General features: G+C 43.8%; 1 protein-coding gene across 1 annotated transcript in view; it reads left to right on the forward strand.

Moving 5' to 3' along the window:
- The window catches only part of LOC119579644 (adenylate cyclase type 3-like), a 31,396-nt gene extending 21,829 nt beyond the window's left edge, over window positions 1-9,567 (forward strand). Inside the window, exons 4-5 of the mRNA XM_037927555.1 lie at window positions 3,069-3,160; window positions 9,512-9,567. Coding sequence (XP_037783483.1) covers window positions 3,069-3,160; window positions 9,512-9,567 — 148 coding nt within the window. The remainder of the gene's footprint in view (window positions 1-3,068; window positions 3,161-9,511) is intronic.
- Window positions 9,568-13,197: the final 3,630 nt, after the last annotated feature.

Genomic DNA, 13,197 nt, shown 5'->3' on the forward strand with positions numbered 1-13,197 from the left:
TTGAAAACTGTTCTATCAATAAGACAACTAAAGAACTCTACCAAGGAGTACGAAACATCACACGAAAATTTAAACCTACAATGGACACTATCAAAACTGAAGATGGACTTGTTTTATGTGATGGAAAAGAAGTCAAAGATAGATGGAATCAATATTGTTCCAACCTATACAAAAAGAATAAAGATCTAACAACAACATTAATTAGACTCAATGACAACGAAGATGAACCACCGCCACTGCTAGACGAAGTTATAAAAGCCATAAAAGAAGTAAAGAATAACAAGAGCCCCGGAATAGATGAAATAACAGCAGAACTAATTAAGAATGCTGGCGAAAGTGTTGAATACTTCTACAAACTCTGTACAAAAATATGGAATAAAAGAAGATGGCCAGAAGACTGGGTAAAATCAATCTTTACTCCCATACCTAAAAAAGGTGACGCACTCCAATGCAACAATAATAGGACAATTGCATTAATAAGTCACAGCAGCAAAATTTTGTTGAAAATTATTGCTGAAAGAATGAAGTTGAAGTTAAGAGAGGAAATTGCAGACGAACAAGCAGGTTTTCGCCCTGGAAAAGGTACCAGAAACCAGATTCTAAATCTAAAATTGATTATAGAGAAAAACAGAGAACATCAAAAAGACCTATACCTGTGTTTCATCGATTATGTGAAAGCTTTTGATACTGTTGATCACGATATCCTCTGGAATAACATGAATGATATGAAGTTTCCAAAACACATCATCCAACTAATAAAAGCCATGTATGACCAACAACAACCAGCTGTAAGAACCACTTATGGGTTAACAGAATGGTTCGAAGTCAAACAAGGAGTGCGACAGGGTTGCATTCTGTCTCCGCACCTCTTTAACATATGTTCTGAAACAATTATGAGAGGTGCTCTAGAGAATTTTGAAGGAACTGTGGATGTTGGAGGATACAAAATATCAAATCTGAGGTACGCCGATGATATAGTTTTGATTGCCAGCAGTATCACTGAACTACACAACTACTAGATAAAGTTAGAGAAGCAAGCGAAAAGGCTGGCTTGTTTCTTAATGCCAAGAAAACTAAGATCATGAAGATTCAAAGATAACCGGCAATGAACAATGATGAACATGTTACAATCAATGGAATGATTGTGGAAAATGTGAAAGAGTTCACTTGGAGCTGTTTTAACTAATACATATGATGATTCACCGGAGATAAAAAGAAGAATTGCCATTGCCAAAAACGCCACAATTGCTCTCAATAACATCTGGAAAGACCGAAGCATTAACTTACGGACAAAGCTGAGGTTATTGAACTCATTAGTTTTCCCAATTGCATCATATGGTTCTGAGTGTTGGGTGCTGAAGTAGATAGACAAGAAAAAGATCAATAGTTTTGAAATGTGATGTTACAGACGAGTACTGCATATTAGCTGGACAGAGAAGAATACGAATGATGAAGTGCTGAGAAAAATAAATTGTAAAGACCGGCTGTTGGACATCTTGAACAGGAGGAAATTAAAGTTTATTGGTCATGTGATGAGAAGTAAAAGTATTGAGAAAGACTTGCTGACAGGGATGGTGATAAGAAACAGAGGAAGAGGCAAACCAAAGACAAGACTGAGCGACAATATCAAAGATATTTGCGGGCTGTCGATGGTACAAGTGGAAAGAAAAGCGTAAGATCGAGTTTAGTGGCGAAGGATGGTGGAGAGGTCCACGGCTGCTTAAACATGAGCATACCGTTATTGATGATATATATATATATATATATATATATATATATATATATATATATATTTAAGGCCGCGGTGGCCGAATGGTTAGAGCGTCGGACTCAGGACTGTCACGGCGGCAATCTGAGTTCGAGGGTTCGAGTCACCGACCGCTGCGTTGTTCCCTTGGGCAAGGAACTTCACCTTGATTGCCTACCTAGCCACTGGGTGGCCAAGCCAGCCCAAGTCAAGTGCTGGTCCCAAAGCCCGGATAAATAGAGAGAATGATTACCTAAAAAGGTACCACCGGCATTCTCCGTGGAAAGGAACTCACTCCAAGAGCATCACAACATGAAAACTACAATTAAGTATCATGCTGTAACCACGGCGGCTCAGACATGAACCTACCGTTAAAAGAAGAAGATATATATATATATATATATATATATATATATATATATATATATATATATATATATATATATGTATATATGTATATATATATATATATATATATATATATATATATATATTATATATATATATATATATATATATATATATATATATATATATATATATATAAAATGATGTAGTGGAAGGGCCCTTCCACGACATCATGGGGCGGCTTAATACCTGCTCTGACGAACATTCTGGTTCGCAGGCTTCTGGCGATTTTCCAGTGACATCCTTCCCAAAGCATCCTAAGGTGACCGGTTTTGCAGCAGGATCCACCTTCGGTCACCTTCGGTGCCGTATCGGTTATCGTCGGTAAACCATTATACATTTAAGGGCCAGATAATAAGAGAAAAAGAAAGGCAACAGAGAAGAAGGGGTGTTAAGTACCACTAGCCGGCTATTTATATAAATTTGCAGTTTTTGATGTTCATTTTTACTTTATTTCCATTTCATTTTTTTTATTCCGAAAGGGTTTTATTTGAACCAACGTCGTTAGACAAAAGAAAGTATGAAAAACAAAAAATTTTACATCATTTTTACGATACTTGTTATAACAAAAAAATTGTGGGAAAAGAGATAAATCATAGATCTTTAGCCGGAAAATACGACAGAAAAAACCTTTTAATGAAAGGTTTTTTCAGTTTTTTTGCTCTGTGGGGAGAAGAGTGAGTGAGTAAGTGGGTTGTGTGTGAGTGACAGAAAAAGGTGAAGGGGAAAAAAAGTGAGGAACCTCACACAAAAAATGTATACAAATCGAAGATAAATCAATTTTTCAAAATGAGATAAAGTACCTGCGTTTTAAAAAATTTTTTTCAATACCACATTAAATTTCAACTTTTGATGAATTGACAGAATGACACAAAATGAATGGTGACGCGAAAAAAATATTGCAACTTTTTAGCAGCATATTTCCGGGGGTCAAAATTCTGAACTCCCGGTACCATGTCAGCATGCAGTTAGATTTCATCGACGGGGATCCTATCCCCAAAAGCCGTAAAATGAATAAAACCAATCCAGGAAAATAATAATAACCTTCTCTCTTGCAATCTGTATGGCGCTCGTGACTTTCCCAAGGGTTCAACTACAAAAAATCACACAGCGTTTGGGATGTCGAAAAAACATAAAAGGATTTAAGGGGTGGAGGGGGGATTTAAGGAAAAATGTTTCACCCAAAACCCCTAGTCCTCATAAAACGGACGTAACTGGGGTCCCGTCGAAATTTGCCAACGAATGAAAACTTCGTTTACCGTACCTTTATAAAAACGTCGGGTGGAAATCTATTAGGCGATAAACGAAACCCCCGGGTAATCGACATCCCTGTGCCATGATGGGGGGAGATCCTAAATAAAATCAAATAATAAATTAATAAAAAAACGTGTTGAAGCTCCCTTTAGCGCTATAGAAAATGTCCCCAAAGGAAAGTACGTGTTAGGTTATTCCCCAAGGGAAAAAATTCAAGCAACCAAATTAAGGGGAACACAAACTGTTCTCAAGCCATTCAGGCGACGAGTAATGAAAGGGGGCCAGGTCAAGCGGAAAAAAAAGCGGTCTCTATTGACCTTTTCTATGCCCCAACCGCCAAAAGGGGAAAAGAAAAAGTGTCGGGTCGAGGGAAACTGCTAGAGAAAAGAAATAATTTTATATTTTATTCATGAGAAAGAAAATCATGAACTCGTAAATTTTTTGCAGTTGAAACAATATAAATCTCTAATAATGAGAGAAAAAAAATTAAATACTTAACTAAAGAATGATATTATGTTTTTGACCACATACAAAATCACTTTTTCCCAACAAAAACAACGGCTTAAAATTTATGGGGGAGAAGGAAAAGAAAAGAAAAAAGAGGCCAAAACGTGTACTCATGTGGTTTTTAGCCCTTGTCTTAAAAGCGAGCGAGCGGGTTTTTAGAGGCGCGGTTATTTGCGAGCCTAAAGGTGCACGACCACCCCGCCACCCGTCTGTAAAAGCTGTTGGTGAAAGTAATGATAGTCAAAATTAGGACTCACAACACATGTGAAGGGGCCCGTACACGATGCCCCTTTGGGAAAAGGTGAGCGCGGGTCACATTTTTGGGCCCAACCCCCGAGGCGAAGGCGGACCGACCTTACCCCGCGGGCGGGGGATAAAATGGGGGATCAGACAGGGCAATAAATCGTCATCACGCCCTCGCTGAGCGAGGGTTTTAAATTGGACTTGGAGCCCGGGCTATTTGGGAAAATGGCTTACAGGAACGTGCTTTTGTTCTCATAGGTTTTGTGGTGTGGTGTGTGTGTGTGTGTGGTGTGTGTGTGTGGGGTGTGTGGGGTGTGTTTTGGGGTGTGTGTTTTGTTGTGGGTGGGGTGCGTCGTGCGTGTGCGTGTGTGGTGTGTGGGTGTGTGGGTGTGTGTGTGTGTGTTGTATTTTGTAGTTAAGTAATTTTATATTACTCGCCAACCACACAAACACCACACACACTCACAACAATACACACTCCGGTTAGTACAGTGGAACGTGTCGGCCTCCATCCGAGGGGGGCGGCGGTTCGCGCCCCGCCAGGGGCGAAAGTTGCAATTTTCGCCCCGGGGGTTTTTGCTGTGGCTGGGGGACCAGGGGGCAAGGCTCGGTTAGCCATCGCAGCCCCAAGGGTTGAACGTAGCCCCAAAAAAAAAGGGGAAATTTTATTTCCCCCTTTCCCTTTTTAAAAAGGGAAAAAAAAATTTTTTTTTTTCCCCCCCCCTTTTTTTTTTAAAAATTTTTCCCAACCAAGGTTAAAATTTTAAAAAAAAGGGAAAAAAAAAAAAAAAAGGGGGGGGTTTTTGTTTTTTTTGGGGGGGTTTTGGGGGGTTTTTTTTGGGGGGGGGGGGGGGGTTTTTTGGGTTTGGGAAAGTTCCCCCCCCCTTTTTTTTTTGGGGGGTTTGTTTTTTGGGTTTGTTTTTTTTTTAAAATTTTGGGGGGAAAAACCTCCCCCCCCCCAAAAAACCCCCCCCTTTTTAAAAAACCCCCCAAAAAGGGGGGGGGCCCCCCCCGGGGGGGGGGGCCCCGGGGCCCCCCAAAAAAAATTTTTTTTCCCCCCCGGGTTAAGGGGGGTTTTTCCCGGGGGGTTTCTTTGGAAAAAAAGGAAAAAAAAAAAAAATTTTTTTTTTTTTTTTTTTGGGGTTTTTTTTTTTTTTTTTTTTGGGGGGGGGGGGGGGGGGGGGGGGGGGGGGGAAAAAAAAAAAAAAAAAAAAAAAAAAACCCCCACACCCACAAAAACCCACACACACAACACAACACAACACCCCCCCAAAAAAAGGGGCCCCCCCCCCCCCCCGGGGGGGGGGGGGGGGTTTTTTTCCCCGGGGGGGGGGGCCCCAAAAAACCCCAAAAATTTTTTTCCCCCCGGAAAGGCCCGGAAAAAAGGGGGGGGGAAAAAATTAAGGGGGGGGCCCCTTTTTTTTTCCCAAAACCCCCCCCCCCCCCAGGGAAAAACCCCAAAAAACCCAAAACCCAAAAAAAAAAAACCCCCCCCCAAAAAAACCCCCCCAAAAAAAACCCCCCCCCCCAAAAAACCCCCCCCCCCCCCCCCCCCCCCCCCCCCCAAAAATTTTTAAAGGAAGAAGGGGGGGGTTTTTTCCAAAAAGGGGCCCCAAAAAAACCCCTTTGGTTTTTTTTGGGGGGCCCCCCGGGGGGGGGGGGCCCCCCGGGGGGGGGGGTTTTTTCGGGCCGGGCCCTTTTTTTGGGGCCAGGCCCCCGGGGGGGGTTTTTCCCCCCAAAGGGAAACCCCAAAAAATTTTTTTTTTCCCCCCCTTTTTTTTGGGTCCCCCGGTTTTGGGCCCCAACCCCCCCTTTTTCCCTTTGGGGGGGGGGGCCCTTTTTCCCGGGGGCCCCCCTTTTTTTTTTGGGGGGGGGCCTTTTAAAAATTTTTTTTTAAAACTTTTTTTTTTAAAACCCCAAAAAATAAATTTTGGGAAAAGGGCCCAAAATTTTTTTTTGGGGGCCCCCAATTGGGAAGAAAAAGGGGTTTTTGGGTCCCCCCCCCAATTTTTTTTTTCCCCTTTTTCCCCTTTTTAAATTTTTGGGGGGGGGGCCCAAGGGGAACCCTTTGGGGGAAAAAAACCCCGGGCCCGGGGGGGGGGAAGGGGGGGTTTCGGGGGGGCCCCCCCCGGGGGGGGGGGGGGGTTTTTGGGGGGGTTTCCCAAAAAAGGGGGAAACCCCCCCAAAATTTTTAAAAGGGGTTTTTTTCCCCTTAATTTTTTTTTTTCCTTTTTTCCCAAAAAAAAAAAAAACCCTTTTTTCCCCTTTTTTTGTCCCAAAAAACCCCGGTTCCGGTTTTTTTTCAAAATTTTTTTTCCCCCCCCCGGGAATTTTTTTTAAAATTTTTTTTTTAAACCCGGGGCCCCCCCCCCCTTTTTTTTTTTTTTGGGGGGTTTTTTCCCCCAAACCCCCCCCTTTCCCCCCTTTTGGCCCCCTTTTCCCCCCCTCCCCCTCCCCCCCCCCTTTCTCCCCCCCCCCTTTTTCCCCCCCCCCCCTTTTTTTTTTTTCCCCCCCCCCCCCCCCCCCCCCCCTTCCCCCTTTCTCCCCTCCCTCTCTCTCTCCCTCTCCCCACCCTCCCCCCTCCCCTTTTTTTTTTTCCCCCCTCCTTTTCTCCCCCCTCCCTTCCCCCCCGGGGCCCCCTCTCCCCCCCCCCCTTTTTTTTTTTTTTTCCCCCCCCCCCTCCCCCCCCCCCTTTTTTTTTCCCCTCTCTCCTCTCCCTCCCCCCCCTTTTTTCCCCCCCCCCCCTTTTTTCGCCCCCCCCCCCCCCCCCCCAAAAAACCCTCTCCTTCCCCCACCCTCTTTTTTTTTTTTTTTCCCCCCCCCCCCCTTTCTCCCCCCTCGCCCCCTCCCCCCCCCCCCTTTTTTTTTTCCCCCCTCCCCCCCCTTCTCTCTCCTCCCTCCCCCCTCCCCCCCCTTTTTTCTCCCCCCCTCCCCCCCCCAAACCCCCTTTCCCCCCCCTTTTTTTTCCCCCCCTTTTTTTCCCCTTTTCCCCTTTTTCCCCCTTTTTTTTCCTCTTTTTTTCCCCCCCCCCCCCCCCCCCCCCAAAACCCCCTCCCCTCCCCCCCTCTCTTCTTTTTCCCCTTTTTCCCCCTTCTTTCCCCCTTCTCCCCCCCCTTTTTTTTTTCCCCCCCTTTTTTCTCCCCCTTTCCCCCCCCCCTTTTTTTTCCCCCCCCGTCCCCCCTTTTTCCCCCGGGCCCCCCTTTCTCCCCCCCTTCTCCTCCCCTTTTCCTTTTCCCCCTCTCCCCCCCCCCCCCTTTTTTTTCTCCCTCCTCCCCCCCCCCCCCCCCCTTTTTTTTTTTTTCCCCCCTTTCTCTCTCTCCCCCTTCTCCCCCCCTTTTCCCCCCTCCCCCTTTCCCCCCCCGGGGCCCTTTTTTCCCCCCCCCCTTTTTGGGGTTTTCCCCCCCCCCTTTTTTTCCCCTTTTTTTTCCCCCCCCTTTTCTCCCCCCCCCTTTTTTTTCCCCTTTTCGGTTTTTTCTTTTTTCCCCTCTCCCCCTTTCCTCCCCCCCCCCCCCCCCCTTTTTTTCCCCCCCCCCTCCCCCCCCCCCTCCCCCCCCCCCCCCCCCCCCCCCCCCCTCTCCCTCCCTCCTCCCTCTCCCCCCCCCCCCCCCTTTTCCCCCCCCCGGGGGGTTTTGGCCCCCCCTTTTTTCCCCGGGGGGGGCCCCCCCCCGGGGGGGGGGCCCCCCCCCCGGGGTTTCTGGGGGGAAAAACCCGGGGGGGGGGAAGGGGCCCCAAAAAGGGGGCCAAACCAAAAAAAAAAAAAAACCCCCCAAAAAAAAAAATTTTAAAAAAAAAACCCCCCTTTTTTTTTTCCCTCCCTCCCCCCCCCCCCCCTTTTCCCTTCTCTCGCCCCCCCTCCCCCTTTTCTCTCTCTCTCCCCTTCCCCCCCTCCCTTCTCTCTCTCCCCCTCCCCTTTCCCCTCCCCCCCCCCCTTTTTCTCTCTCCCCCCTCCCCCCCCCCCCCTTTCCCCCCCCCTTTTTCTTTCCCCTCTCCCCCTCCTCTCTTTTTTTTTTGGGGGGGGGAAAAAGGTTTTTTTTCCAAATTTTTTTTTTTTAAAAAAAGGGTTTTTTAAATTGGAGTGAATCATGAAAAACCCAAAAAAGGGGGGGGGCCCCCCCCCGGGGGAAAAAAAAGGGGGGGGGAAAAAATTTTAAAAGGGGAAAAAATTTTTGGGGTTTTTTTTTTAAAAAAAAAAAAATTTTTTTTTTTTCCCTTTCCAAAAAAAAAAAAATTGGAAATTTTATAAAACCCTTTTTTTTGGGGAGCATGCTGGATAGTATCTACAAACACCAATATTTAAATAACAATATTCAAGTAACATTTTTGACATTCCACTTCATTCCTATTTATTTTGTCAACCTTTTCCAAAAAAATCAATTTTTCGCAAAATAATTTTCTACAAAGCATTTAAAAAACAAGGAAAAAAATTAATTTAATTGTCCCTTTTTTACAGACCCGTTATGTTTTTTCGATTTCTTCTTTTCCCTTGCCCTGTTCAGTATTTCACTTTTTTTTTTTTGGGTTAAAAGAGTTTAAACCCTTTTTTTGTTTTTTTTTTACCCGACGCGTGCACTCCGCAAAAACGCTTTATACATCGGCGGCGATTTTTGAGGGGGGCCCCGGGGTATGGGGGAGAAACGGGGAAAAAGCGGGGGGCCGCCGGACTCAAACCTACTTCCCTCCAAGGGGTTTTCTGCCCGGGGGTCAGGGGGACGGGGGGGGTGAAAAAGGGGAGGAAGGGAATGGGGGCTTTCCCCGGGGGAAAAAGGGAAGAAGCGGAAGGAGAGGAAGTCCGTTCGAGGTGAAAGTAAATGAAACTTCAATAGACAACAAGCCGGCCTTCTTGGAGGAGAAGTCAGCTCTTGGCCGAACAAACAAACAGGAAAGACCCGGCGATGGAGAGAACGGAGGAGAAGAAAGGAAAAAACAAAAAGAACGGGAAAAGGTCGTGAGAGAAAGGCGCCCTTGGGAACTCTCGGGGAGAGTTCCTGGGAAAAGGGGGAAAAAAAACCCAAGAAATAAATTTCTTTGATGATTTTCCCAAAAGGAAAAAGGACTGCAGTATAACCAGACTAGAGTCCCACCGGGGGAAAAAAGGGGGCTTTCCCTCCCCCCCCTCCCCTCCAAAGGACGCCGAAGGAGGAACAAACTTTTGGGGGAGAGCAGGAAAAGAAAAGCAAAAATATTGCGTGCATTCTCCAAAATTCCCCCTTTTTCTTTCAAAAAATGTTTTTGTAAAACGGCCTAAAGGGAAAACCAAAATATAATCAAAAGGAATCCCAAAATTTTTTTTTTCCTTTTTTTTTATTTTTTAAAAATTTTTTGTGAAAATTTTTCACACCTTTTTATCCGAAGCTGAAAAAAATTGGTGTATTCAGACAGAGAACCAAGTTGAGAGCTTCTATTTGTAGCCCGGTATTGTCTATTTGACTCTTGTGTTATTGGCGCCTCCCCAGCCCCGTGTCTCCCTCGGTTTTTTGCAGTCTGGAAAATTTTGGTCGGGGCCCTAATAAAATGTCAGACTTGGGGATTCTTTTTCCGCCCAACAGGGTTATTTGTCACAAATCTGACGAACTCTTTCCCCCTTTGTGCGAAAAAGGGGCCCGCCCAACTCTTTTTGGCAGAGTTAAAAGTTTGAGTTACTCGCATTTTACTTTTATTTCTGTAAAAGTTCCTTCCTGAATTATGTTGGGCCGTTCGTATTGAACTTCAAATAACAATTCGCCATTAACAAGTGACTGGCTGTTTTCGATGCATATCCCATGTAAAAAAACATAAAAACAATTTTTTTATATTTCCCCGGGTTTTTAAATTTTAAAAGACTGAAAAATTTTATGAAAAGCTAAAATTTGAAGCCAAAATTTTTTTTAAAAATTTCTCTCTGTTTTTCAAAAAGATTACATCTCAAACATAAAAATGTTTTATTTTTATCCGTGATTTTCTTCTAATCATTCTTTGTTATCCTTCGCCACGCATTGCAAGACGCAACGTAGTGCCTTATCTGATTGCAGCGGTGTGAAATTTTTGCCAAGCAATGCCTTTTAAAGGGAATTTTTTTCGGGGTGAAACCCGGTTTTTTTGTTGCGTTGTGCCCCCGGGGGGGTCGGCGACCCCTTTTGCCGCTTTGAATGGAAAACCCCTGAAGAAAAACGTATAGCGTTTTGAAGCGCTGTTTAGGGGAAATTCCTGTTTTCTTTTCCCTTTTGAGCCCAGATCTACTAAACCATACATAGGCTGATTGTTTTAGCCCCGCGCGCTGTTAGGGCCATTGTTATCCACGCCGTGTTTTCGCTCTCAAATTACAAAGGCGAGCTGCGTTTTCACCCATTGCTAGCGCATGGCTTCTACTCTAATTTTACAGTATTTCATTCGCCTTTTGCATCATTATATAAAAGATCCATCTCTTATTTAGAGTTCTCTTCTTTTAAAATTTTTTTGGGTTTTTGTTTGTAATTATAAACTGCAGGTTACTACACCGGTGTTTTACGGAAGAGTGCAATAAAGAGAAGACAAGGTGGTGTCGTTCCCAGTATATGGGAATAAACCTCTATTGCCCGAGCACAGTGTATGGTTTTTGTTAAAACGAAAGGGTTTTGTTCCACTGCGTTTTAACCCTAACACCAGGTTTTTTAACATCATAGATTTGCCCCATCGGGTATATAAACGGCTTTTTTATTTACAGCTGTCTTTTCCCCCCTTTTTCTACTATGGTAGTTTACTATACCTAGGGACTGAACAAGTTCTCTACGGAAGGCTAATAATCAGCCAGATGCCAAGCCAATTCATCACGTTTTGGCCCCCTTCGTAAGTGCTTCTCCTTTCCCCCGTACAAGCCTCGCCGCGCTGGGAGATGAATGCGAAAAGGAACCAAAAAGCTGTCACGCAGCCGTGCGAGATGGCCCTTCCCGAAAACAAAATTGGGGTTCGGGGCGACTCTACGGTGGGTGCACTTTTGTGTTTTTAAATTTCTTTGTTGGGCCATGTGATATCTTGGGGGAAAAGTGGTTTTTGAAGTAATATGACTTTTTTTGTCCTGAAAAGTTTTCTATTTTTTGTGGGGTTTGTCTGTTTTACACACATACACACAATGTGTATTATATGTGTGTGTGTGTGTTTAAATTTTATATTAAATATATAATATATTATATTATATATATAAAATTTTATATTATAAAATATATGGTTTTGTGTGTGTGTGGGGTGTGTGTGTGTGTTTGTTGTGTTGTGTGTGTTGTGTGTGTGGTTTTGTTGTGTGTGTGTGTGTGTTTTGTTGTTGGTGTCTGGGTGTTCTGTGTCTGTGATGTGTATGTATATGTGTATGTAAAAGGGATTATATAAAAATATTTAAATATTATTTAATTATATAAATAGATTTAAAATTAAAAGATTATAAAATATAATTATAATTTATATTTATATATTTTTTTACTTTATGTATTATATATATCTAATAATCCCTAATATTATATATAATATATTATATATATATATAATTTTACACACAAACAACCACACCCCACACACACACCCCCCCACCACCACCCCCCCCCCCACCCCCCCCCCCCACACACCCACACACCCCCCACCCCACCCACCCACCACCCCCAAACCCCCCCCACACGCACACACACCCCCCCCCCCCCCCCACCCACAACCCACACACCACCACACACAAAACCCCCCACCCACACCACACACACACAACACACACACACACACACACACACCACACACACACGCACACACACATACACACACGCATGTGCGTCTATATATATATATAAAATATATATATTATATATATATAATATATATATATATATAAAATATATATATATATATTATTATTATAAAATATAATATTATATATATATTATGTGTGTGTGTACACACACACACACACACACCACACACACACAACACCACACAAAACACACACACACACACACAACACAACACACACACACACACACAACACCACACACACGCACACACGCACACACACGCACACGCACACACGCACACACACGCACCCCACTCACACACACACACACACAACACACACACACACACACACACACCACACACACACACACACACACACCACACACACACACACGCACACGCACATACACACACACGCATGTGCGTGTATATATGTATATATATATATATATATATATATATATATATATATATATATATATTATATATATATATATATAATATATTTATTATATATATAATATATTTTCATATTACCTTTATATATTTTAATATATATATATATATATATATATATATATATTATTTGTGTGGGGTGTGTGTGTGTGTGTGTGTTGTGTGTGTGTGTGTGTGGTGTTTGTGTGTGTGTGTGTGGGGGTGTGTGTGTGTGTGTAAAGATAGACGCGACAGAAAAGAAATAAAGAAAATAAACGCAAATTTCAAAATACAAAATAGATATACAGGCATAACGTCAAACGTGTAAAAAATCCGGTCAGGGTGGAGATATCCGGAAGGGGGAGGGATGCAGGGGGGAGGTCCCTTTTCCCCTTCCGCTCTCCCGTCTCCCTGCCTCTCTTTGGCACATGGATCTCATGGCGAAGAATTTTTTTGTTTTTAAGGTAAGGGAGATTAACCCTGAAGGTAAAAGATGGAGGAGGGGGATAATGGGGGAGCAGGGAGGGGAGGGAAGGGATGAGGTAATCCGCTTTCCCGTGTGAGGCGTGGGGGGATGGGGAGGAGGAGGTCCAGGAGGAAAATGTTCGGAAGAGATTTAGTTCTGCTTCTTTTTCTTTTGGATGGAGGGCGAGTAGAGTGCAGCAGAATAAGAATGAAGAAAGACAATAAAAGGATGATGGAACGGAGCAAAATAGGATGAAGAAGGAATAGGGGGAATGTATTCCATGATAGAACAGAAGGAAAAACACCAACACGTTAAAAAAGCATTTGGACTGGTCTACGAAAACGGAAGAATAGGATATGAGAAACGAAAAGAATTGGACCGGGGTGAGTCTAGAAAACACGGGTGACAGAGATAG

The sequence above is a fragment of the Penaeus monodon genome, chromosome 12 (genome assembly GCF_015228065.2).
Source record: "Penaeus monodon isolate SGIC_2016 chromosome 12, NSTDA_Pmon_1, whole genome shotgun sequence".
Lineage (NCBI taxonomy): Eukaryota > Metazoa > Arthropoda > Malacostraca > Decapoda > Penaeidae > Penaeus > Penaeus monodon.